This window comes from Malania oleifera, chromosome 11, assembly GCF_029873635.1.
Source record: "Malania oleifera isolate guangnan ecotype guangnan chromosome 11, ASM2987363v1, whole genome shotgun sequence".
In the NCBI taxonomy this organism is placed as follows: Eukaryota; Viridiplantae; Streptophyta; class Magnoliopsida; order Santalales; family Ximeniaceae; genus Malania; species Malania oleifera.
Window position 1 is genome coordinate 59,256,502 of NC_080427.1, and position 25,390 is coordinate 59,281,891.

Here is a 25,390-nt window from a genome sequence, read left to right on the forward strand (position 1 = left end):
TATATATAATAAGAACAATAAAAAAAATTGTCATTATTTTTGTGTGTGAATAGTTTATTTTGTATATCTAATTTTTTGAATATTATACTTTGATTTCAAATTTTCTAAATTTACACATAAAAGTTGAAAACTATGTTTTATTATTTTCTTGATTTTTGATTTTTTACTCAAAATTTTTGGAGCATGAAATTTGAATCATGTACTTTGACTTTTGTGGGTTATGATTTAGGGGGCGCCTATTTGATTCAAATGACTTCTGAACAATGTTATGCCTGAACTAGTTAGATATCCAAGTGTTTGATTATAACTTTAAATTTTATGAAAATTCCTCCGATAAAGCAGACATAGAGACATGTTTGATTTAAATTCAGAGGTCTCATTTCCAGTTGTATTCTTTTAAAAAATGATAATGATATAAAAAAAAACCCCCAATATCCAAGAGATTAAAATTAAAATAATAAATTTTATTTTTGTACAATAATAAATTATATTAATAAATTTTATTTTTATACAATAATAAATTTTATTTTGTAATATAATAAATTATATTATTTTCATTCATAATTATTAATTAAATATATGACAAAAAATATTATTTATGTTAAATTAAAAAATTTAAATTATATAATTGTTTATGCTAAAATTGTAAAATAACATATATTAAGATATTAGATACTAAACAATTAAAATAATTCAGATTTCACATTAAGAGATTGGCTTACAAAATTAGATTTGAATTTAGTATTCAATACTTAAAACTTAATTTTACCAAATGTTTCCTTAGTATAACATATAGTTTTATTTGTATAGATATCGTAAAGGGGTCTACTAAGTTTCTTCTAAATTTGGACAAATTCAAATCCAAGTTTCGAAATGTATTGTCTTAAATACCACTTTAAATTATTTTTACAAAATTAAAAAATAAGTTATCTTTTTTGTAATTATTTGAAATGTAAAAAAAAAAAAAAACTGTTTTTTAATTTTGTTTACTACGGATCTTGAAAAAATAAGTTGAAATTTTTATAATTCTTTGAAAAACTAAATGAATAGTAAAAAATATTTTGCACAATTAAACATACCCTTAAATTTTTTAATACTCGAGACATAAATAAATTAATTTTCAAATTTTAATAAGTTAGGCATTAGCAAATTTATCTTATCATTTTTTATTCGTAGTGAAAGATTCCTAATTAACATTTTAATATCCACTATTCCTACTATACATTGATACTATATCTTCAAGATGATTGAAAGCATAAATTTCTTTTTAATGCTAAATTTATTGAAAGATCAATACTATACTTTGTTAAGACAATTTAGACTACCAAGGGAATGAACAATTTTTCTAATTTGTGATTGGTGGAAGTATTTTGTATTCTCTATACATACTTCTTCTCGTGCATGGAAATCTAATTGGTAAGAGAGAAAAAGAAGAAAAAAAGGAAGAAGTAATGTTCTTAAATTATGGAAAATAATTTTTATTTTCATTTTGGTTTTCCAAAGAGTCGCAGAAAAGTCAAAGGCCCGTTTCGTTGTAGAGAACATTTTTTCATTTCTCCAATTTTTTATTTTCTAAAAAATTACAAAATTTTAGCTTATTTTTTTTAAAAATTTTTAAGATTCGTAATGAAAAATAAAAAATAAAGAGTTTGTTTAACCATGCAAAACAATATATAATTTTTTGCCTTTTAGACATCAAAATGATAAGAAAAAGGTAAATTTTTTTTTATTTTTTAAAATTTTATATAAGGCAATATTGTAATCATGAATTGTGATGCTTAAATTTGGATTAATGTGGATTTAGAAAAAAAAAAAAAAAAGAGTCTATACATATTCCACACAAATTAAAATACAAGACCTGAATTGCATGCTCTCATATACAAAGTAAGAATTAAAAACTTAGAAAATTTTCTTTTAAAATTTTTTTTTTCAACTTCCCTATATAAATTTGGAAAATAAGATGACATTTTTGTAATTACACAAAAATTAAAAATTAAATTATTTTCACAAGAAATTATTGCCAAAACTGTATATTTTCATTCATTTATTTCATATAAATGTTGTAAAAATTAAAATCAAGCTATTTTTTTGTAATATTTTGAAAAAATAAAATAAAAAATAAAAACTATTTTCCACAACTAAATGAACCCAAATTATTATCAATTTGGCAACAATTATATTCACTTGTGGCAAATAATTTTATTTTTCACTTCAAAATTTTCAAATAATTATAAAAATGACACATTATTTTTCTATTTTTTTTTTTCTAAAATTTGCATATGAATATTGAAAAATATCTTTTGTATTGTTTTCTATATTTTTTTATTTCATGTATTTTTTTTTGAAAAATTAAAACAAGATGTCTTTTTTTTTTTTTCTCAATTATTTGGAATCTAAAGATGAAAAAAAATAAATAAATTCACAATTAAGCAAACCCTTTAGCTTTTTAATATATATCTTTGAAAACTTAAAAAAAAAAGAAAAAGAAAGCTAATGCTTATTTATTTTTTTAAAACTAAAAATAGAAAATAAAATTTGTTTTCTACAACTAAACTAGCCCTGATATTTCCTCATTATAAAATGAGAATGACAAATAAAGCTCCTTTTAGGGGAATGATCACAATAAGTATAGAACATCCTTATGAGAGCTTTGGGGTGCGATCTTAAAATGTATTGGGGGATGTTTTGGACTTTAATGTGGAGTTTTGAGGCTTGATGAAAAGGTTTGGATGTGCATCTACTATATTACTAGAATTAACAGCCGGACGATGTTGTTTTGTATCAATTCGGTTTATTGGGAGATACTAAACCTTTGGGTGCATGACTCAAGTAGTGTTAGATTTTATTAAATTAATATATAGTCCCAACTTATATATGTTTAATGGCATATATGCTTTTATGAGTATGAGCAATGGTGACCTTTAGAGCTTATGGGTTATAAGCACAATGCCCTTACCATTCGATTTTATGTCTTCTTAGTGGCCATTCTACTTGTGACAATAATTGTTACGTCGCCTATGTTTGATCATTGTATAGTCCCTCCCTTCAGCATTTATATATACGGCTATATAGGATTGGTGTTGTTTTGTCTTGTGAGCAATCCATTATAGCAATGAAAATCTACTTGCCTGTGATAGTTGGTATAAGAGTGGATCACTCCATTTGCAGGGTGAAATTGGATTGATATTGTTGGCATTAACTCTATAAGCGAAATTTAGAGGGGTGAGGTAATGGTGATGATTGATTTTTCCCTCTAGTATACATTGGTCGACATGACATCTATTTTATTTGTGTTACACTTTAGTGTGGATTGTCTGACTTATGCCTCCTTTATGCTCTTTATGAAAAGCATGGTGCTTGAGAAAAATCATAAATGGGTGTGACAGAGAAGAATAGGATGTTTAAGAATATCCTAAAACCTTGATGTGGGCATTGAGGCAACATCATAAGATACTCAAAATTCATGTTCAACCATAGGCCAATATGTTCATGGTTCGAATTAAATTCAACTTTGGCTTAAAAAAAAATCAAATTGCTTTCACTTGAAAAATTCCCAATTGAACAAAAAATAATTAAGCATTCCAAAGCAATTTTAAGGGTTATGCGTGCAACTCATCTATAGTAGAAATTAATAAGTCATTAGTACTTTGCAAGCGACTCAAGAAAAGCTAATTTTATTTCCTTTTAAGAAACACTTATTAAATAATGTACACATAAATTTTAGAATTCACGATCAATGCAAGTCATATAATACTTTGCTAGATCTAAATATTAATATAATGTCTTGTAATTAGAGAATTTTAAATATTAAAATTTTTATATTTTAAAATTTTCAATAATTTATTTGGGAGGTAAAAATAATAAATTAATCTTTATAATTTTATTTTTTTTATCATATAATTTTCGTTTGATTTCATTCCTACCTACGAAGTTTTAGGAAAGTATTTCTCCTAACCCGATGTTAGCTTCATATGCATGGAGCAAAATACGATGTCGTTTTAACGCAGTCTCTTCGTCACTATAAAATCCACACGTTACTCCGGAAGTCGGATTGGCGGCAATACAACCGAAGGAGAAGCGTCGAGTCCGCGGCAAAATGGGAGTGCACGGTCTCTGGGAACTCATCGCCCCCGTCGGCCGTCGCGTCTCCGTCGAAACCCTCACCGGAAAGAAGCTCGCTATCGGTCCACCCCTTCCCATCAAACCCTAACCCTAATTCGTCAACATGGCCTGCAATTCCTGACATTTCTCTAATTTCCGCCATCGTCTTTTTGTTGCAGATGCGAGCATATGGATGATACAGTTCATGAAGGCGATGCGGGACGAGAAGGGAGAGATGCTGAAGAATGCTCACCTCGTGGGGTTCTTCCGCCGCATCTGCAAGCTCCTCTTCCTCCGCACCAAGCCCGTCTTCGTCTTCGATGGCGGGACGCCAGCCCTCAAGCGCCGCACAGTTATCGCTCGTCGCCGCCAGCGTGAGAATGCCCAGGCTAAGATCCGGAAAACTGCTGAGAAGTTGCTTCTCAATCACGTGAGTTTTCCCCCCTAATACCTTTCTAATTTTGAAGTGATTGGTATTTGTGATCCTTGCTTTACTGTATGTAAAATGCAGTATTTTGAAGTATAATGCTCAATGATGCGTTTAGTAAAAAAAAAAAAATTGCCTGTTGCTATTTACATTATTTCGCTTTTTTTTTTTTTTTTTGGGGTGCTGGGAGACGTTAATTATGTTGTGTCTTTGGTCCTTAATCGAGTATTGGCGTTCAATGAGTATGCTAATTTCTCAGGAGCAACATCTTTTGACAATTATTATCTATGTGTTTTGGGATTGAGGACCCATTTGTATGAGACTTTAGAAACACATTTTTCCTGCTTTTTCATTAGAAAACAACAGCATGCGAATCAAAATGAAAGAGGCTCTAGAAAAAGGAAATGTTTGCATGAAATGATACCAATCAAGGGTTAAACTGAAATTTTTAAAAGTTATTTATTTATTTTTGACATCTCATTTTGTTTGATTTTGTTAATAGCTCAAGGCTATGAGGGTAAAAGAGCTGGCCGATGATCTTGAGAACCAGAAACAGAAGAAGGATGCCAAGGGTAAAATGGTTTTATCAGATGAGTTTGGCACAGTGGGTGATATTCCAGCAAGCAATGATATAGGATTAAAGAGTTACAATCAGGAACAGCAAGATGAAATGTGTGAACATAGTTTCTTTTTCCTCTTTTTTTGATGAATTATTCAACTATGGATTATCAATTACTCTGTTGGCTGTGTTGTTGAGCTCACTAGGTTGGCAGCATCCCTTGTGGCAGAGGAGAATGGGGATTTTAACCAGAGTGTATTTACATCTGGTGCTGAGATGCATTCTGATGAAGATGAGGGTGATGAAGATGAAGAAATGATCCTTGTAAGTTTTTGCATGAGCTTCTTTACTTGTGACAATCTAACTGGGCCTTTTCCCTCTACAGTTTTTTGATCGATTGCTCCCATAGATATTACTGCTCATATTTGGTAATAATTTATTGGAAAGTAAGATCGTTAAATACGAATGGAAATCTGATAATAGAATTACCCATATTTTGTTCCTTTTTTTTTTCCCCAAACAATTTTCCGACTTACATTGGCAGTGCACTAGAGAAATGGTAGAATAATGCCAGCTCTCAAATTCGATTTTAACACCTTCAATAATGTTTATCTCGCAACAGATTTGGATTCGACTGATTATTGTTTCTTTCCGATAATATTTTATTTTATTTTATTTTATCTGATTGAATTTGCAGCCAACTATGCATGGAAAAGTTGATCCAGCTGTATTAGCTTCTTTGCCTCCATCCATGCAACTTGATCTTCTAGTACAGGTAACTGTTCTGTAATTCAGAGCTTTGAGCTCTTATCAGTTTTGTTCTTTGTCTCCTTTTAGCTCTAATTTTATGTAGATATTGTTTTTCTGTTTTCTAGATGAGGGAGAGATTAATGGCAGAAAACAGACAGAGGTATCAGAAAGTTAAAAAGGTAGGATTGTTGGCCCCATAACAGTTATTTGGTTATTTAAGAGGAATTCCTTTGGTGTATCTTAATCTTGTTCATATCCCTTTTTGATGATATATTATAAGTAGTTTTTCCAATTATGAAAGATGTCCTCATAACAACATCAACAACAAACCAAACCTTGAGTCCCACTAGGTGGAGTCGGCTACATGAGTCTTTTACCGTCAATTTACACTATCATGGACAATTTCCTATGACAAAGTTGAAGCTATTAAATTCTTACCAACTATCTCATTTCAAGTTATTTTAGGTCTGTTCCTACCCCTTCTACTGTTCCTTGTGACAATTGCTCACTCCTCATTGGCGGACTATTTGACCGTCGTTGCAGATGCCCGAACATCTGAATCGTCCTTCCCTTATCTTATCTTTTACAAAAGTTATGCCTAACTGCAAATTTGTTCATTTTTTAGTTTATCTTTTAATGTTATACCACTCATCCATCTTAGCATTCTCAATTTGACACTTTTAACTTTTTGGGTATATTGTTTTTTAATTGCCCAACATTCTGATCTATATAGCATAGCTGGTCTTATAGCTATCCTATAGAACTTAACTTTTAATTTTAAGGATATTTTACGATTACACAACACACTCGAAGCACTTTTCCATTTTACCCAACTTGTTTTAATTTTATGCATTTCATCTTCTCCAATTTCTCCTTCAGCTTGCCTAATAGATCCAAGGTATCAAAATCTACTAGTGTTGATTTCTTGCCATCAAGTTTTGCCTTTTCTCCAATATCCCTTCTACTATGACTGAATTACTAATTCATTTTGATGTCAAACATTTGTAAGATTGCATATGGCATTATATGCTATTTTAACTTGTATATGTGGTGTGCTACCTGCAACTTATGCTGGAGGTGTTGGCTTGAGAAAATATACGATGAGGTTGCAATAGGAAGAACCATTAGGTATCGACATCTGTCTATGCAGATAGTTGGCGACAATAAAAGTATATTGGTGATATTGAAAACAAGAGCGTGCAAAGTAAGAAAGACACAGTGTATATTAAGCAATCTCATTTTAGCTTAGCTCTATAGCTGTGTATCACGGGCTGAATACTTCACACCATGTGAAGGGTTGTGCAACACTAGTTATAGTACAAAAGCTTAACTAGTTAGACGAAAGTAAACTACAAACTCACCACATGAACTTACTCACAGTGATTGAATACAAATTATATGGAAGCAGCAAGTAAAAACAGCGCTAGACAATAAAGCAACGTGTTAGGGGTTGACAGTGTGATCTCGGTTAAATGGGGAGGAGAGATGGCTTCACCTGTCCTTGCCAGAGATTTTTATACTGGATGTAGAATTACTCGGATGATGTCTTCTATGGATGTCTTGTTGATTGAATAAAACAAATATTCCGCTTATCATTGAGTTTGAATGTTGCTTGCCTTCATGATTCAATATTGTTGGAACTAATATTTCATGATTAAGAATGACTTTTGAAACCTCTCTGGTGCTCATGACTGCAAGTTTGAATGTATAGTTGTTGGCTGACTCTATCGAGGGAGTGCCTTGATGAGTGCCGTGCGGCCCCGTAATTGAGTTTAACTTGGGGGTCCGTGACACAACGCATTTCATCTATTACACTTGTGCAGGCAATGCATGTTTAGCAAAGGAGGCAATTAGCCCAAAAATGTTTTCAAAACTAGTGAGTTATACAATAATTGATGAACATTCGCCCTCCCTTAAAGAGCTTTTATGCAATTCCTACTCTAAACATCAATACGGTCGAGGAGTCATTCTTCCCTTTTTCACCGAGGAATTACCTTACGACATACACTATTTACATGATGGTTATCTACCCAATGTGCACAAGAAGCAGTCAAGAGACTCATAGGCAAGCATGAGTCCTTTAACGATATGGGATAATAGTGGGTATACTTTCAAATTAATGCAATATTGCGAGTTTTAAGATCTTAGTGTGGGGCAAGAGATGTTTTACCTCGTTTGAATTTGCAAAAGTGTAGTGTTACCTTTGTCTGAATTTGTGCATGCAAATGAATGCTGGGTCTTCCCTTATTGAAGAACTTAAGATCTCGACGGGAAAGATAAAGTTTTAGTTTATAATAGAAATCCTTTGCCATAAATGATCTTGTGCATGTTCTTTCATGTTGTTTTTATATATCTTATTTTGAAGGGCTATCAGGAGGTTGATTATATTGAGAATTTTGTGAGATAATACTTAGAAACTTATGCACTACTAAGGGTAAATTTTTCGTGTCGCTTTCTAAATCTTTAGTTTGAGTTCTATGGTGTTTGAAAAATTTCTTTAATATCTACCATGCTTGGAGCATGTTACAGAACTAAATCTCAAGTTACATAAGCTAATCCATTAGTTCTTTTTATGCACACTTAGGCCCCCGCAAAATTTTCAGAGCTACAGATACAGGCTTACCTCAAAACTGTCGCTTTCCGTCGGGAGATAGATGAAGTTCAGAAGTCTGCTGCTGGGAGGGGAGTTGGTGGTGTACAGACTTCACGGATAGCTTCTGAAGCCAATAGAGAATTTATCTTCTCTTCATCATTTACTGGGGATAAACAGTGAGTGAATATATTTTGTTATTCTATACTATAGTTATGCATGATAAGTGGCAACCTAATGTCTAGAAATTCTACTCGTTGTTTGTATCTTCCTGATGAACTTGCAGCATTGTTGGTGTCTTTCATTGTCAACTGCTAAAATGACTTTTGTTGCTTAAAGACATGTTTAATTTAATCAGGGCACTTACATCTGCTGGAGGAGAGAAAAATGGTGATAAGCATTGTCAGACACAAACAGAACATCCTTCTTCAGATTCCCTGAATAGCGTCACATCCAAAGTTAACTCTAACAGTGCAACAGAATCAGGATCAGTTGCAGAAGAACCACAAAGAGGTTTTCATGATGATGTTGAGACTTACCTGGATGAAAGAGGTCGTGTTCGAGTCAGCAGAGTCAGGGCTATGGGGATTCGTATGACCCGTGACTTGCAAAGAAATTTGGATTTGATGAAAGAGATTGAGCAGGATAGAATTGGTGCAAATAACATTGCAGATACTGAGGCTACAGCTAATGAACAGGGCCATGGTGCCCCAAAAAGCTTTAGTACTGAAATCCAGTCTCTGGAAACTTCAGGTGAGGGTAATTGTAAATCTGTCAATGGGAGCAGCGGGGTGAGCACTTTGATACAGGATGAAAATCATAATGTGGCACAGAAGTCTACATCTAAAAGTGGACTTTCTATAGAAATATCTTTTGAAGAGGAGCACAAATGTTTTGATGGGGATGATGATATATTTGCTCGCTTAGTAGCAGAAAATCCTGTAATTATTCCTTCTATTCATGACACGCTTCCAAAAGAATTATCTTCTGATTCTTCCTCAGATTTTGACTGGGAGGAAGGAATTGTTGGAGATATGGGTGACTGTTTCATTGAAGATGTTAAAGCAGAAACCAAATCATCTCTTGCAGAAACTGCCATTAGTGATGAGAGTGATGTTGAATGGGAGGAAGGGTATTGTGATGTTGGTAAAAGTACTAACCCACATCAAGCTGATTGCACTGTAGCTACTTCACGAGGTGCTTTGGAAGAAGAATCCGACATCCAGGAAGCAATAAAAAGAAGTCTCGAGGATTTACAAAATCAGAGACCTACTGATCAATTCTCTGAAAGTAAATTTAAAGAAGTGTCTTGTGAAGGTGTAGTTATAGAAAATGACAGGGCTAAGTTCAATCTGCCATTGAAGAATGATCTGCAACAAAATGTGTCATTCTTTGACATGGTTGGAGTTGAAAAGCCAGATCCAGAGTCTGCAAGTGGATTGAACAATTTACACGTGGATGGTTCTCCAGGGCCGCAGGTGATATCATTGATTGCAATGGATCCTGAGAAGATGGAAGTATTGTTAGATACGCCATGCAACAGACACCCAGTTTCAGATCCGGAACATTCAATTGAAGGTGCTATTTCTTCTAATAGAAAAAGCATTCATTAAGAACTGCAAAGAGGATGAGAATCCTCACAAAACAAAAGGAAATTGAATACAAAATCTGGCTATTACCAAAAAAATAAAAAATAAAAAGTTAGAAGGGCAAACTAATCATGCTGAAATATCAGATAAGGCCATCCTATAAAAAAACCCAGAGGGAACGTCCGTAAGGAAGCCAAAAAAAAATAAATCCTGTCTCAAATAAATGAAGCAAGAAATAAATGAACATGATTCTTGCTAAACAGAACGCATCACAAGCACATCAAGAGAGAGAGCTACACATGGTCTTTGAGGCTACAATAGATTGTTGGCGTTTACTCTATTAAGATAATCAAGTTAACTCTATTAAGAATGGCAATCCACACTAAACATTACTACCTTGGAAGGAATTTTAGCTCTCATAGATGATTAGCAATAAAAAAAGGATTGGAAAGATCAGTTTAGATGAGAGTAAAATGATTTACATGAAAAAACACTAGAATTATCCAAAACACTAGACTTTCATATCCCTAGCATTTGAAAAAAGAATCGAACAAACCTAGGCTAGAGAAAAACTCCTTGATCTCCTTGTCATTTAGGTTTCTATGAAATTTAAAATTCCAAGGAAATCTAGTATCATGCATGATGAGAAAAAATAGAAATAAGTGCTTTTAGACAAAAATTAAGGTGAAAGATGGAAGGAAACTGAAAACATAACTCTCCTAACCCAAGATCCTTTAAAAAATGAAACTTCCAGCCATCTCCCACTTTATATTTGACACAAGGGAAAAAGAAACAAGATACATGTGAAATGAATTTCTAAGGGTTTCATGAGTAACTCTAATTATAAGATAGTGTGTTACACTAGAGAAATCGAAAAATCAAGGATTAAGTTGTCATACATTGGAAAAGAAAAGCATAAAAATGGGTAGGATGATCTAAAATGTAGTGTGGTAGATTTGTGGATTTTAAAAGAGTAGGGAATAGAATCTTAAAAATCAAGATAGCCTTAGGTCAAGAAACAATAAATGTTATTAGTGCTTATACTCCCCAAATAGGCTTAGCAGAAAGCTTTAGAGACCATTTTGGGAAGATGTGAATAGTACTAAACAATGGATACCAAGGAGTGAGAAAACATTAATAGGAGCTTATTTGAATGGAAACATTGGAAAGGACAATAAAGGTCATGAGAGGATACATAGAGGACATGGATACCGAGATAAAAATGAGTTCAGCGATATGATATTAGACTTCCCCATGTCATATGATCTTATTATAATGAACACTTGCTTTAAGAAGAGAGAAAACACTTAATAATCTTCAAATGTGGACAAAATAAGAAGTCAAATAGGTTCTCTTAACTAGGAGGGTAGACCATTTATCATGTAAGGATTCTAAAGTTGTCCCAGTTGAAAGTTTGACTATCATATAGAGTTTTAGTGTTAGATATGTGTATTAAAAAATGAAGAGAAATATTAAAATAAATCAATGCATGAGAACTAGGTGGTGAAACTTGAAGGTAGAAAATATAATAAAATTTAAAGTTAAAGTGATAAGGAGGGGTGATGGACAATAGAGGATAAGGGCAAATACTTTGTGGTTGTAGGATAGCTAAATCTATTAAAAATATAATAAAAGAGATTTTAAGTGAATCTAGAGGAAGATTTTTGGCTAGTAAAGAAAGTTGGTGGCTAGGATGTCCAAAAAGCCACGAAGACAAAAATAATTTGATATAAAACATGGCAAAAGTGTAGAAACATAGAAAACTTTGAAAAGTATAAAGAGATAAGGAAAGATGCAAAAAAAGGCCATCAGTGTAGCTAGAGCTTATGATAATTTATTTACTACACTAGATACCAAAGAAGGGGAAAAACATATTTAATATTGTTAAAGCTAGAGAAAGAAAGATTAAGGACTAGATGTAAAATGTGTAAAGAATGAGGATGATAGGTCTTGGTTAGAGATGAAGACATAAAAGAGAGATGACGAAGCTTCTTTAATACATTGTTTGCTGTAAACCAAGGCTTAAACTTAGAAGCGAAAAATGATGAAATGACTATTTGGGATTTATTTGTAAAATTAGAGTAAATGGATGCGAACATTGCATTAAAAAAAGATGAAAAATGGGGAAGCTATAAGATCGGATGATATCTGAATTGAAGTTTGTAAATTCCTAGATGATAATTGAAGTATATGGTTAACTAATTTATTTACACAATAAAAAAACCTAAGAAAATGCCAAATGATGGAGGAAAAGTCCTTTAATACCTATATACAAAAACAAAGATAATATTTGAAATTGTAATAACTAACACTAATTAAACTTATGAGTCCTATGATGAAACTATGGGGAGGCTAATTGAACAAAGATTAAGGGTAGAAATGAGGATCTCAAAAAATTATTTTGTTTTTTCTGAGAGATTGATTTTTAGAAGATTAATGGAAAAGTTTAGAGAAAATAGGGACTTGCATATAGTTTTTATTGACCTCGAGAAAGCTTGTTGGGGTACTTTGGGAAATTCTATGGTCAATTTTAGAAAAAAAAGGGTGCATGCAATTGCTATACTATGTCATTAGGGATATGTATGATAGAATAATAACTAGCGTTAGGATTACTGGTGGAAGAGTCTAGAGAATTTTCAATCATAATAGGTGTTAATCAAGGATCTACTTTGAACCCTTATCTTTTTGCTTTAGTTTTTAGTGAATGTACTAAGAGTATCAGGGATGGGCATGGTTTGGTTTGACCGAACCATTATCCTCGAACCATTAACCGAACCAAAGTTTTGGTTCTCTAAAAAATGCGAACCGAAACCGAACCATTTATAACGGTTAATTGAAATTCGATTAACTGGTTTTTACATCAATATTCAATGGTTAACCAAACCAAATTGTAAAATTTTAAAGTCTCTAAAAATAATATTTCTTTTTCATTACAATCAACATGTAAATTTAAAATATTTAAAATAAAAATTTAAGCATGAATATTAGATTAATACAACTTTTTAAATTTAAATTATTAAAATTTTATATAATATTATATATAATATGTATTTTATATGTATATTTATAGTATATCGGTTCAGTTTGGTTAATTGTGGTTATTGAATGGGCCGAACCAAAACCTAACTAATAACTACTAAATTAAAAACTCCAAACCAAAACTGAATTGAAAAAATGGTTAATCAATTTTTCAGTTTGGTTTGGTTCAGTTTTGTGGTTTGGTTCGATATTCCAATTTTTCTTGCCCGCCCCTTAGGAGTATCCAAAATGAGGTCCAATGTTTGTTGTTTGGAGATGATATTATATTGATCGATGGAATTAGGGGTGAAGTAGAATATAAGTTAGAATTATGGAGAGAAATTTTAGAATGTAGTGGTTAGGATAAGAAGAAATAAGAAGTATATATGAAATTACATTTCAGGTATGGCAGGATCCAAGAGGGTTATTGGAGAAAAGATTAACTCAAGAAATTAATAGCACTAGTAGATTTCGATGCCTTAGATATATTATGCAAATCGAAGGATAAATCGAAGAAGATTTAATGCATAGAGTTAAAGCAAGTTGGGTAAAATGGAGATATGTTTCAAGCACCTTATGTGTCATAGAATACCCTTAAAATTAGAAAGAAAGTTTTATAGGACGACTATAAGACCAACCATGCTATGTTGATTAAAATGGTGGGAACTAAGAAATAACATCTCCAAAAAGTAAAATTTGTCAAAATGCGAATGATAAGATCGATGAGTGATATAACCTAAAAGGATAAATTAGGGAATGAACATATTCGCATTAAGTTAAGACATAACAAGTGTACAAGATAAGATAAGATAAAGGAGGGGTGACTTAGATGGTTCGGCCATCCGCAACAAAGGCTACATAGTACACTAGTGAGGAGGAGCTAGTTTCTATTAGTGATAGCAGAAGGGGTAGGGGTAGACCTAAAATAACTTGGAATGGTAATAGTCCTTAAGTTGTCTAAGGAAAATGCGTTGGATTGTGTGAATTGATGGAAAAGGATCCATGTAGCCTACCCTACCTAATGGGACTTAAGGCTTGGTTTTTTGTTGTTGTTTATATAAAATCTGTTTCCAAAGGGAAATGTCATAACCATTTACCCACAAAAGCAATGTTCTTAAACACCAACTTACCAAAACCAACCCACCCCCCCCCCCCCTCCCCCTCTTCCTTAAACCTACAAGCTATCTCCCAACTCACTAGATGATTCCTCCTCCCACAACCATTCCCACTGGAATCGTAAACAAGAATAAAAAAAATACTTGGGGAATCAAAGAGAGAAGACAAATGCCATTGACAGTTCTTCCTATTGAAACAAAGGAGATTCATTTGATTGCAGGGCAGCGCTTGGATACTTCTTCTGATGGTGAGCGGGTGTCAGCCTTTTCTGGAAGGTGTTTTGGGCCTAGTTCTTCTGTATCTAATGCAGCCTTGGATGACAATTCTGATACTGTTTTTATTGCTCCTGAAAAAAATGATTTTAAAAACATGCCAACTCAATCAAACGAGACAATTGGTGTTGCTTTTCCTCTAGGTAAATTTAATGTAAAGGAGGCAACAACTGACATTAATGAGGAAAGATTGGTTGAAGAAATAAATCAGGATAGGCTTATCCAGGAAACAGAAAACAGTCTGGTCAAATCTGCAATCAGTGATAACAGCAAGATTCAGGTTGAAGTTACTGAGGCTGATTTGGAAGAGGAAATGCTAAATCTAGGTCAAGAGCGTATAAGTCTAGATGAGGAGCAGAGAAAGCTTGAACGTAATGCAGAATCTGTCAGTAGTGAGATGTTTGCTGAATGCCAGGTGTGTGCTCAAATTATGTTATTTTCTTATGATTAAAAATATTGAGATGATGTTTTAGATTAGATGTGCTTGTTTTTTATTTAAATTCCTGCTATTAAAAATCAAATTTTTTTGTACTTTAGGAGGGATGTTGGCAGGGTACTTGGGGAAATGAGAAACTGCGCCCTTATGTGGTTTGGTTTTAGGGGGAGCTTTTTAGTGTGGCATCCTTTCTTCATTTTATACGTCATGTGTATGAGGGTACTTGCAAGAAATTATTTATTCAGCTCATAAATAAAAATAGACTTACTGGCACTAGAGAGTAGGAACACATCCTTGGCAAGTCTCAGTGCCCATCATGGATGCATTATTCTTGATATCTGGGTTGATGAACACTTACTCAAGTAGCATTTTAACTTCGAACATTCGTGAGATGCTGGTCCAAAAAATGAGAATACGGACATCTTTTCAGAATGTAGATGGTTTATATCTCCTTCCTGATTTTGGAGATATAAAAGAAAGAAATCTAATCATGGATTATAATATTGCTACATTTTGAAGTTTCTATCTACCATTTTATGTAGCTAAAATAAATATGCACAAGCCTTGATAAGTCAATGATTGACAAGCTTTCTGGGTGCTTGCTTTGTTTTATTTTGGGTAAATTTGTTCGGTGTCATGCCTGGGAGACATGCATTCTCTTCTTTTAATGTTCTATTCTCTTTCCCATAATTTTTCTTTGTATAAGGTGTTCTTCTTTTAGATCCTGTGTTGATAATTCTATTGATGAAGAGCACTGCTGCATTCATGATCTATTATTCTAAAAAAAAAATTTCTTTGCTGTTCCTAGGAACTGCTTCAAATGTTTGGGTTACCATATATCATTGCACCAATGGAAGCTGAAGCTCAATGTGCATATATGGAACTGGAAAACCTTGTTGATGGTGTTGTCACGGATGACTCTGACGTGTTCTTGTTTGGGGCTCGTAGTGTTTACAAAAATATATTTGATGACCGTAAATATGTTGAGACATACTTCATGAAGGTTGGATCTGGCAGAACTGTTCTTGTATTTCTTCTTATTTTGTTCTGCAATTTATTGCCACAAGTTCATCAAGTGTTCTTGTATTAATCATTACCTCAATTTAGCATTTATTTTGTGATGCTTCATTAGAAACTAAACATAAATTGTCTTGATTTAGCGCTGGGCTGTATATCCTTGTAAATTTTCTTTCTGAAGTTCATTTTCTTTTTTGTGATTTTGAACTTACTGAAATTTCCTTTGCTTTTTCACTTTGATTTTTCCCACTTTTGTTGATTGAGTTGATTGTTTTGCTTTAGGCTCTGTGCAAAATTATGCATTATTTAATTTTTTGTGTTTCCCTTCCCTTCTGCAACTTTCCATATTTTTTGTGTGTTTCTTTCTTCTCTTCTCTTCTCTATGTTTTGTTTTGTTTTTACTTTTTTTGGAGGTGGGGTGGGGGGAGCAAGTGAGGGGATGGTTTTATACTGTCATATTATGTGCAGCTGAACTCTATTTGTTTGGATTTTCAGGATGTTGAGAATGAGCTTGGTTTAACCAAAGAAAAATTAATCCGCATGGCATTGCTTCTTGGTAGTGATTATACTGAAGGTGTTAGGTAAGTTATGGTGGTTTTGCCATCTCACTTATTGGGATCGTATTTACATTTTTTTTGGTCCTTTTTTGTTTTGGGGGGGGGGGGGGTAATTAGTGAGCTAGGACCTTCATGTTTGTGAAATATTATGGTATTGAATATGCAGAATATTACAATCGATATGCATTTTTGCCTGTGTTGACCATTCTTTTTTTCAAAATAGTACAGAGTGCAAGGCGATGTGTGTGGGTTGTGTTCTCGCACCTCTCTCTCACACCTCTCACTCAGTTTTTCTGAATTGATGTAGTGGGATTGGTATAGTTAATGCTATTGAAGTTGTGAATGCATTTCCTGAGGAAGATGGTCTTCATAAATTCCGGGAGTGGATTGAATCACCAGACCCAATGATACTAGGAAAAGTCAATGCGCAAACAGGATCTAGTTCTAGGAGACGAGGGCTGAAAGCCTTTGACAACAGTGATGCAGGGATATCTGCTACTGAAAACAGTGCTTCCCAAGTTCATGAAGATGATCAGTCTCTAGATTACATGCAAAATGTGAAGCAGACATTTATGGATAAGCATGTAACTAGAGTGTTTCTATCCCTCTGCTTTCCTGCTTAAATTTTATATCAGTAAAGGATTATTGTTATCTCTTAATGTGATATCATATTATATGTATACAGAGGAACGTGAGCAAGAACTGGCATATTCCGTCTTCTTTTCCAAGTGAGGTTGTTGTATCAGCATATGTGTCTCCACAAGTGGACAAGTCAACAGAGCCTTTCTCATGGGGGAAGCCAGATCTTTTTGTTCTTCGCAAGTGAGTTATACCAAGATTGTGTGACTATTTAGTTGGCAATGTGGTTTGTTGGCATGAATATGCATGATTCGATTTTGATTTTGATTTGATTTGAGATTGAGGGCAGATTGTACGTCATCTGCCAGGCAGTGAATTATGGTTCTGCTTTACCTCTATTTTAGTTTTGTTCAACACTGAGAAGGTGGTTTGTATATTTCATTTAAAAAAATTCAAAATGCTTGTTTCTCTGACTAGCTTGTTTTTGTACAGAATGTGTTGGGAAAAGTTTGGGTGGGGCAGCCAGAAGGCAGATGAGTTATTGCTGCCTGTATTAAAGGAGTACAGCAAGCATGAGGTTAGTCTCTCATACTCACACATATGTGTGCGCACACAGTTCACATACACACGAACATATGGAGTCATGCATGTGTGCATGCTTTGGTGCCAGCTTTAGCTAGAGAGGAATCAAGAATAATTTTGTGTGCAACATATGAGCAATATTAATGTCTTTGCCTTTAATGCTGTAGTGCCAATCAAATTGCTCCAAGTATGGTTTACATGATCAAATGTAGTCAGGTTGGTTGATTTTTTGCATATGGTGCATGCATGCCTGATGATAAGTTGGGTTGGTGGGGGAAAATCTGGAAAAAAAACATGCTCCGGGGAGATTTTTTTGGGTTCATTTTTCTTTGCAAGTCCTGCATTAAGGTAACATGTCACCAAATCATTTCTTTGTTTTCAGACAGTGAATTGTTATGTAATTTGTTTCTTGAAAAAATTATAATGCATTTCCTTCTTGTTTTCTGGAGAGGAATCCCAATGGTATCTTTGATTAATTGTTGTTTCTTTGCTTTATTTGATGAAGACTCAACTGCGGTTGGAAGCTTTTTACTCCTTCAATGAGAGGTTTGCAAAAATTCGCAGCAGGAGAATAAAAAAGGCTGTTAAAGGTATAACGGGGAATCGGTCCTCGGAATTGATGGATGATGCTTTGCAAGATTGTAAAAATAGAAAGAGGAAAAAAGTTAGTGCAACTGAAGCTTGTGATAACAAATCGAAACATTCCCTTGATGGAATAGAGGATGGTTTGGCTCAAGAAGAAGGTAAGTCTGGAGGGAAATCAACTCCAAAACAGTCGAGGAAGGGGAAAATGCAGGGAGATCCTCTACCATCTGAACTTGGAGACCTAGAAACACCTATGCAGCCAGAAGGCCGTGTGCACACCAGTAACAAGGGGTCAAGTAGGAATGGAAGAAGTAGAGGAAGGGGAAGGGGGAGGGGGAGGGGCCGGGGAGCAGGGAAGGGGAGGAGGAAAGAAAGCCTTGGTTTCGAGGATACAGAAAGCCATTCTGATGATAGTGACTGCAGTGGTGACGAGCAGTATCTCCAGGTTGAAAAGTTGGAAGGGCCACATAAAGTGCGGAGGGTAAGCATTTCTTCATGCTCCTTTTCTCTATCAGATCAATTAGAGGAGGATGTTGCCTTTCTCTGATAGGCTTACGAGTAAATATAATATAATTGGGCAACTCTTGTCATGGTTGGGTGGTTTCAGCTTGGTTTTGATGACCTGAACCAACAAGTGAACCTACCAATGCATGCGCCTGCATGTGGATATCAAATAAAGAATTGTTAAAGGTTGGTTTAGTTCTGAGTTGGTGTCTTTTTTCTTGATTTACTGTGACCCAACACTTGAATTGCCTTGTTCCTTACATGCTGAGTCTGAGAGGTGCTTCTCAAATAACAGGAGCAGAGGGAATGTATTTATTCACACACTGCATGTCATCCCAAGTTGCTATTGAAGGCAAATCTCTTGCTTACCATGTGTTTTATTCAATGAATTGGGACATTAACATCACCAGTTACCTGCAAATCAAGTTAAAAACACCATAGGAAAAAAAGGGAAGGAGAATGGTATGGCATGCTCCTCACTCTCTGACCAGTTTTGCACAGCTGCTGGTTGGACTTGCAAGCTGATGTGTCTTACTTTCACACCATCTCATCATCTCATGCTTCATACCTGCATGATTAATTTGTTGGAATATTAATTATGCCTAAAAAAGTTATACTGTTGGAAGCCTAATTTTAAAATATTTTAAAATCCCCCCCCCCCCTATTCTAAAGCTTATCTAACCTATTTTTGAACCATTTGCTTGTGCAAAAATTTCAGTCAACGCGCCCTCGGAAGCCTGTGAATTATATTGCGACTGACTTGGACATTGACAATGAGGGGAAGCCAAAAGACCGGAATCATGAAAAAGCAATGGAGCAAGAACCATTTGGGTTCCAGGACACATGTGGTGATGCTGCTGTCATCAGTGAAAGGAACCAGCATAGTGTTGAAGGTACTTCACTTGACAAGGGTGAAAGGAAACAGCATAGTTTCGAAGATACTTCACTTGAGAAGGGCTCGTGTGCAGACTGCTATGAAATGGGAGGTGGGTTTTGTGTGGATGAAGGTGAACCAGAAATCAGAACTGCTGATCTAGGCTTGAGACAGAAGGCTGATGCTAATTTTGATGCTGACATTTCTACCGAATATCTTAAGATTGGGGGTGGGTTTTGTGTGGATGAGAATGAGAGCAGGAATGAGCGAGATGAATGTGTTTTTAACCCTCCTGAGCCTAACACCTGTCAAAACCCCGGCTCTTCCCATGATCCTGGTTTCATGGATGAAATTGCGAATGGTAGCAATCAAATTCTGTCAAGTCCCAGCCCCAAAGCAGCTTCAGAAGGACCACACGAGAGAGAAAGGACTGAAGCATCTATTGCTGAGCAGACTCAAACAGGAGATGCTATGAGCAGTGGTGGTCATTCCAAGGTGAGCAAGTCACTGCAGCAGAATGTGGCAGCTGATCCTGAGACCAACCCTGTAAAATCTTTAAGTGCTATGCCTTTCTTGAGAAGGAAACGGAGGAAGAGCTGATAGTTGTATGTTGAAAACGGTCTTGGACAGTTTTTGTTGTAATTGCTGGACTTAGAATGTCCAAAACAAACACACACACACACACATTCTGCCCTTTCCCCTTTTAGGTTCAGGAGATTTGTATCTGTGTAAAGATGTATAAATTATTAGTGATCCTAGACGTCCAGCGGTGAAGTTCAAGGCGCCAATCTTAAGGTATCTTTTTTTTTTGTTTGTTTTTCACACGTGTGGAAAACCGTTGTAGCCTGTAAAGTACTAGATTAGTGAATTTTGTCCAATGTAAATTTGATGGCTTATGTTGTTCAGTGGCACTTTTGGAAGTTGCTTCCTGTGGAGCCAGTTTTACCGAGTGTTTTGTCTTTCACTTCGTTATAATCTGCAAATCTAAATGATCTTTTGTTCTGTTCTGTTGTTTTTCTTGTGGTGACTAAAGCTGAGAAGTTGCCCATCACTCGAAGCTCTATAATTGTTTTTACTCATGGCAGTTGGGGCTCTGGTTACTTCAAGAGGTAAGCTAACTTACATAATTTATTGAATGAACATGTATGTTTGAAGAAAATGATGAGAAGATTTTGCCATGAATGATGCTTCTTGATGCTACTACAAATGGCAAAGGCCTCTTTGGCTCTTCCCTCTTACACTTTCAGCCTGCAAATGCGTACGAGTAGACAAAGGATGCAGCAAAGGATGCAGGGCCCTTAATAGCAATGGCAATGGTGAAATGCGGGGATGAAGGGGTAGCAACAGTTGGACAAATGCTGCAGCATTCTCGGGCACCCTAACCATTCTGCTGTCATCTTCAAGAGGTATGTATTCCCCTCTGACAATCTTGTTACTCATTCTCTGCATAATTCAAAATTTATCGGACCTGCTATTGATTTGATTGCTTCATAATGAATTTCATTAGCTAGCATTCAATCTCCCCGAAGGGAGCCTAGGCCAACAATAGAATTATTGCGACTTGAAGGTCACAGGTTCGACACGTTCTTAGAAAAATGCTTAAGACTGTGCACTATAAACCTAAGGTGGTCTGCCTCTTTCCTGGATATCACTCAAGTAGGAGTTTTGTGCATTGGATTGCCCCCTTTTGTTTTAGCAGTCAATCTCTCCGTGTCTCGCTCTCTGCGTTTTCTCATCCTCTACAAAAAAACTAATACACGCATAGAGTTGGAAGTGCACGATTGCATGGAGACAAGTACGTGATTGGAAAAAGTGGAACCAATTATTGCAGTTAAATGTTGATAATAATGGTCAAATCCGAAGGTTCTAAAATAGTAGATTAAAATATTTTGTTTCCTGTGACAAGGTTTGACTTTTGGCCCAATTATTAAATTGGTGGGGCTCAGATTGACAGAGAAAGCCTTTTCAATCAGGGAGAAAATGGGTACTGATTGAAAAAGATGTTTGTTGCAAGTCTTTTTTAGTTTAGAGTTTTGGACACACAACCCATACATGCTCCAGATTTCTAATCTTATGACTTGAGAGAAGATACTAAGAGCGTTTTAAGAATGAGAAAAAAAAATGTATCTCGAAGATTTTTCCTCTTTCCTTCATCATTGATAGTGATATTTTATGTATTCAATTGAGATATTTAATCGGTGTTTGACTCAGTGATGTCTCAAATTAATAAAGGCTTCTATTGAAATGATTAATATTAGTCATGGACTATACATGTGGTGTACGCAATATGTCGTATTTAATTTTTTTTTTTTATCAAATCAAACTTATATTTTTTTCATTTTATAATGTATAAATTGTTAAGAATTATGTCTCTAAGGATTCCCCACTAAATTATTTTTTAATGGCAAGATAAATATGCACAAGCTAAAATAAAATTTTAAATTAAAAATTAAAATCTATGTTGGATGGTTTAGGATGTTAAAATAGATTCAAAAGATAGAAAACATTCAATAAACAGCTTTAGGTTAGTGATGTGTAATGTTATTTTCTTGTTTAATGAGACTACTTTTAAGTTGGCTTCCAAATACGAATGTCTTCATTTAAGAGTAGCACTGATATAATTTTCGTTCTGATGAAAAAATAGTATAAGGGTCAACCGAAGTTTGAGTAGTGAGAGATGATTTGAGCTTGGAAGAGTTGAATTGTCCCATTAATTTTAATATTTGCATAATATTTATGCACGCATATGTAGTTTTATAGATATATAAATTTGTAAAACTACTTTTTCTAAGAAAATGATATATTTCAACGAATGTAAAGGTTTAAATATTTTTGCCAAATAAATGGAGGCATTTGATATTATACCAAAATTTTTATCACAGTTTTTTTTTTCTTTTCTCAAAAAATTGTGGATGTATTGGGTGTGGTGCATAGGGCATATCATTACCATCTATTTTATGAGTCTCATCTACTTCTAGTTGTGGAGATCAATAAATAGATGTTGACAATATATGACTTCATATATGTTGAGAAAAGATGAGTGATTCTGAGAAATAAATCAATGGTGTAATGCACATAAACAAAGTGATAGACAAGAAATTTAACGTGGTGCCCTCAAATATTGAGGTAGATTCACGGGACACGGCGGTCCAAATTCATTATCACAAAAGTTCATACAAAATGGGTACAAAATGGCGCTGCCAAGACTACTTAGCGAATACAAAATGAGAGCAAGAATACCAAAAGTCTCCTGGCAAGCTAGAGTAATATAGAATCTTGAGACTTCATTGCCTCTTCATTGATTCCACACTTGGTGTAATTATAGTTTATTTAGAGTGTGATTCTCTAGTACCTTCTACTAGGTAGATTATGAAGTTTGGTCCAAAAGACTTTGATGTTCTCCTCCTCTTACTCCTCCTAGGTTCACTAGGTTCAGAAGGTCCACCACTAGTACAAAGCGGTTTCAAAGTCTCCATTGATTTATTTTGATCACTAACTCTTTGTATGGAAGTGAACTTATTTTCATAGAACTTTGCTTCTCTGGATTCTATCACTGAATTAACTCCTATAGAATCATTTGGTTCAATTACCAAGAATCTATAAGCTTTGCTATGTTCAGCATAGCCAAGGAATACACCTTCTATTCCTCGCTCACCTAATTTCCTTTTCTTAGGTTCAGGAAGCCTTATAATTGCTCTACAACCCCAAATCTTAAGATATTTTAAATTAGGCTTTCTTTTCTTCCATAACTCATATAGAGAAGTTTTAGTCCTCTTAAAAGGAACTTTTTTTAATATATGACATGCAGTTAGTAAGGCTTCATTCCAATAACAACTACTTAGTCTTGAATTTGACATCATGGCATTGACCATTTCAACAAATGTTTGGTTTTTCCTTTCTATCACTCCATTTTGTTGTGGAGTATATGCTGTAGAAATTTCATGTATCATACCTATTGATTTACAATAGGCAGGGAAGTGATATTCACTTCCTCTATCCGATCTAAGACACTTTATCTTAGTGTCACATTGGTTTTCAACTTCTGCATTATAAATCTTAAATTTATCATCTTTAGAATGCATAAGATAAACATGACAGAATCTAGAAAAATCATCTATAAATGTTACAAAATATTTTTTTGCCTCTTATGGTAGGTGTTCCATGCAAATCACATACATCACTATGCACTAATTGAAGTAATGAAGTTCTAGTAGTTTTGTTAGGAAAATGTTTTCTAGTTATTTTGACTTTAATACATACACTGCACTTGTCATTCATGTCATTTACATATTTAGGAAATAATTCCATATTAGCCATATCGTGAAGTTTTGTAGTATTAATATATCCTAAACGATTATGCCATAAAGAAAGTGAATCAACCATATAAATAGAAACATTCACTTTATTGATATTAAGTTTAAACATACCCTCATACATATAGCCTTTTTGCCACGAAGACTCCACCCTTGGAGAGTACAAATTTGTCAGATTCAAACATTAACTTAAAGTCAAACTTATTAAGCACGCTTCCAGAAACTAGATTCTTTCTAATTTTTGGTACATGGTATACATCAGTGAGAGTCAAACTTTTTCCAGAAGTAAATTCTAAGGTGACATCTCCTTTGCCTTTGACTACAGCAGTGGACACATTTCCCATGTAGAGAACGTTGCCATTTTCCACTGGTTCATACTTTGAGAATGAACTTTTGTCTTTGCAAATATGTCTTGTTGCACCTGAGTCAATCCACCATGCATAGCCATCATCAACAGTATTGATTGCAGAAATCATTGCCACAAAGTTGTTAGAGTTTGTTTCATCTTGCTTTTTTTTTGAGAAGACGACACTCACTTTTGTAGTGTCCAGGTTTTCCATAATGGAAGTATGAACCTTTCTTTTTCTTATTTTGATTCTTGATAGAATTGTACTTCCTCTTTGAATTCCCTTTCTTGGGATGTTGGGGTTGTTTAGAAATGCCTCCTTCTTCCATCATATGTACTTTGGAAGTATGCTCTTTTGCACCATTTTGGTTCTTTCTGAACACTTCATCAACTTGGAAATGTTGGCCCAATTGTTCAAGAGACATTTCATCCTTCCCGTGCTTCAAAGATTTTCTAACATCTTTCCATGATGGAGGTAACTTATCAATAATAGATGAATCAGAATTGCATTCATCCGTTTTCATGTTATGCCGATTAAACTGATTAAGGATGTGCACAATTTCACAAAACTATTATACAACAGACCTATTATCAACCATGATATAATTGAAAATTTTACCAGTCAAAAATTTCTTACTAGTCGCATCATTTGTGAGATACTTAGCCTCAAGTGCATCCCACAACTCCTTTGTAGTAGCCATATTCTCATAGAGATCGAACAAATTGTCTGACATTGAATTGCAAATGATGCCTTTGTAAATATAATCATCTTGCTCCCATTTAAGCCTTGCACATCCTTCAGCAAAGGTTTCATTCTCATTCATAGCAGGTTTGGGGGTGGTCAGAACATACACTACTTTTAGACTCGCAAGAAGGAAGTGCATCTTTTTCTGCCAGTGCTTAAAATTGCTTCCATTGAATCGTTCAAGCATAACAAAATCTGTAGCGAACTCTCTCAAGGTTAAAAAACCAGCCATTTCAGAAATAAAATTTTAAGATTGTAAGAAAAAAAGATGAGGAAAATGCTACAGAACTTAAAATTGCTTCAAGGTACGTTACAATATCGTTTTCCTTAAAATGTTATTTTCCCCCACCAGATTGGTGTGTATTGAGTTAGCAGATATGTTTCCAGGATACAATGAAACTTAGATTATGATCTGATATCAGTTTGCATT

The 25,390-nt window shown here is 34.4% G+C and overlaps 1 protein-coding gene across 2 annotated transcripts; it reads left to right on the forward strand.

Annotated features, from left to right (window-relative positions):
- Nucleotides 1-4,039: 4,039 nt before the first annotated feature.
- Nucleotides 4,040-20,505, forward strand: LOC131167843 (DNA repair protein UVH3). 2 transcript variants are annotated; one of them, XM_058126846.1, is made up of 16 exons: nt 4,040-4,184; nt 4,281-4,531; nt 5,031-5,200; nt 5,294-5,411; nt 5,785-5,862; nt 5,963-6,016; nt 8,422-8,606; nt 8,786-10,005; nt 14,371-14,837; nt 15,667-15,861; nt 16,371-16,456; nt 16,740-17,016; nt 17,118-17,254; nt 17,504-17,588; nt 18,099-18,659; nt 19,401-20,505. In XM_058126846.1, the coding sequence occupies exons 1-16, from the start codon at nt 4,097-4,099 to the stop codon at nt 20,154-20,156; spliced, it is 4,728 nt and encodes a 1,575-aa protein (XP_057982829.1). In that variant the 5' UTR covers nt 4,040-4,096; the 3' UTR covers nt 20,157-20,505. The 2 variants fall into 2 exon arrangements, with proteins under 2 accessions (XP_057982829.1, XP_057982830.1); XM_058126847.1 differs by lacking the exon at nt 15,667-15,861.
- Nucleotides 20,506-25,390: the final 4,885 nt, after the last annotated feature.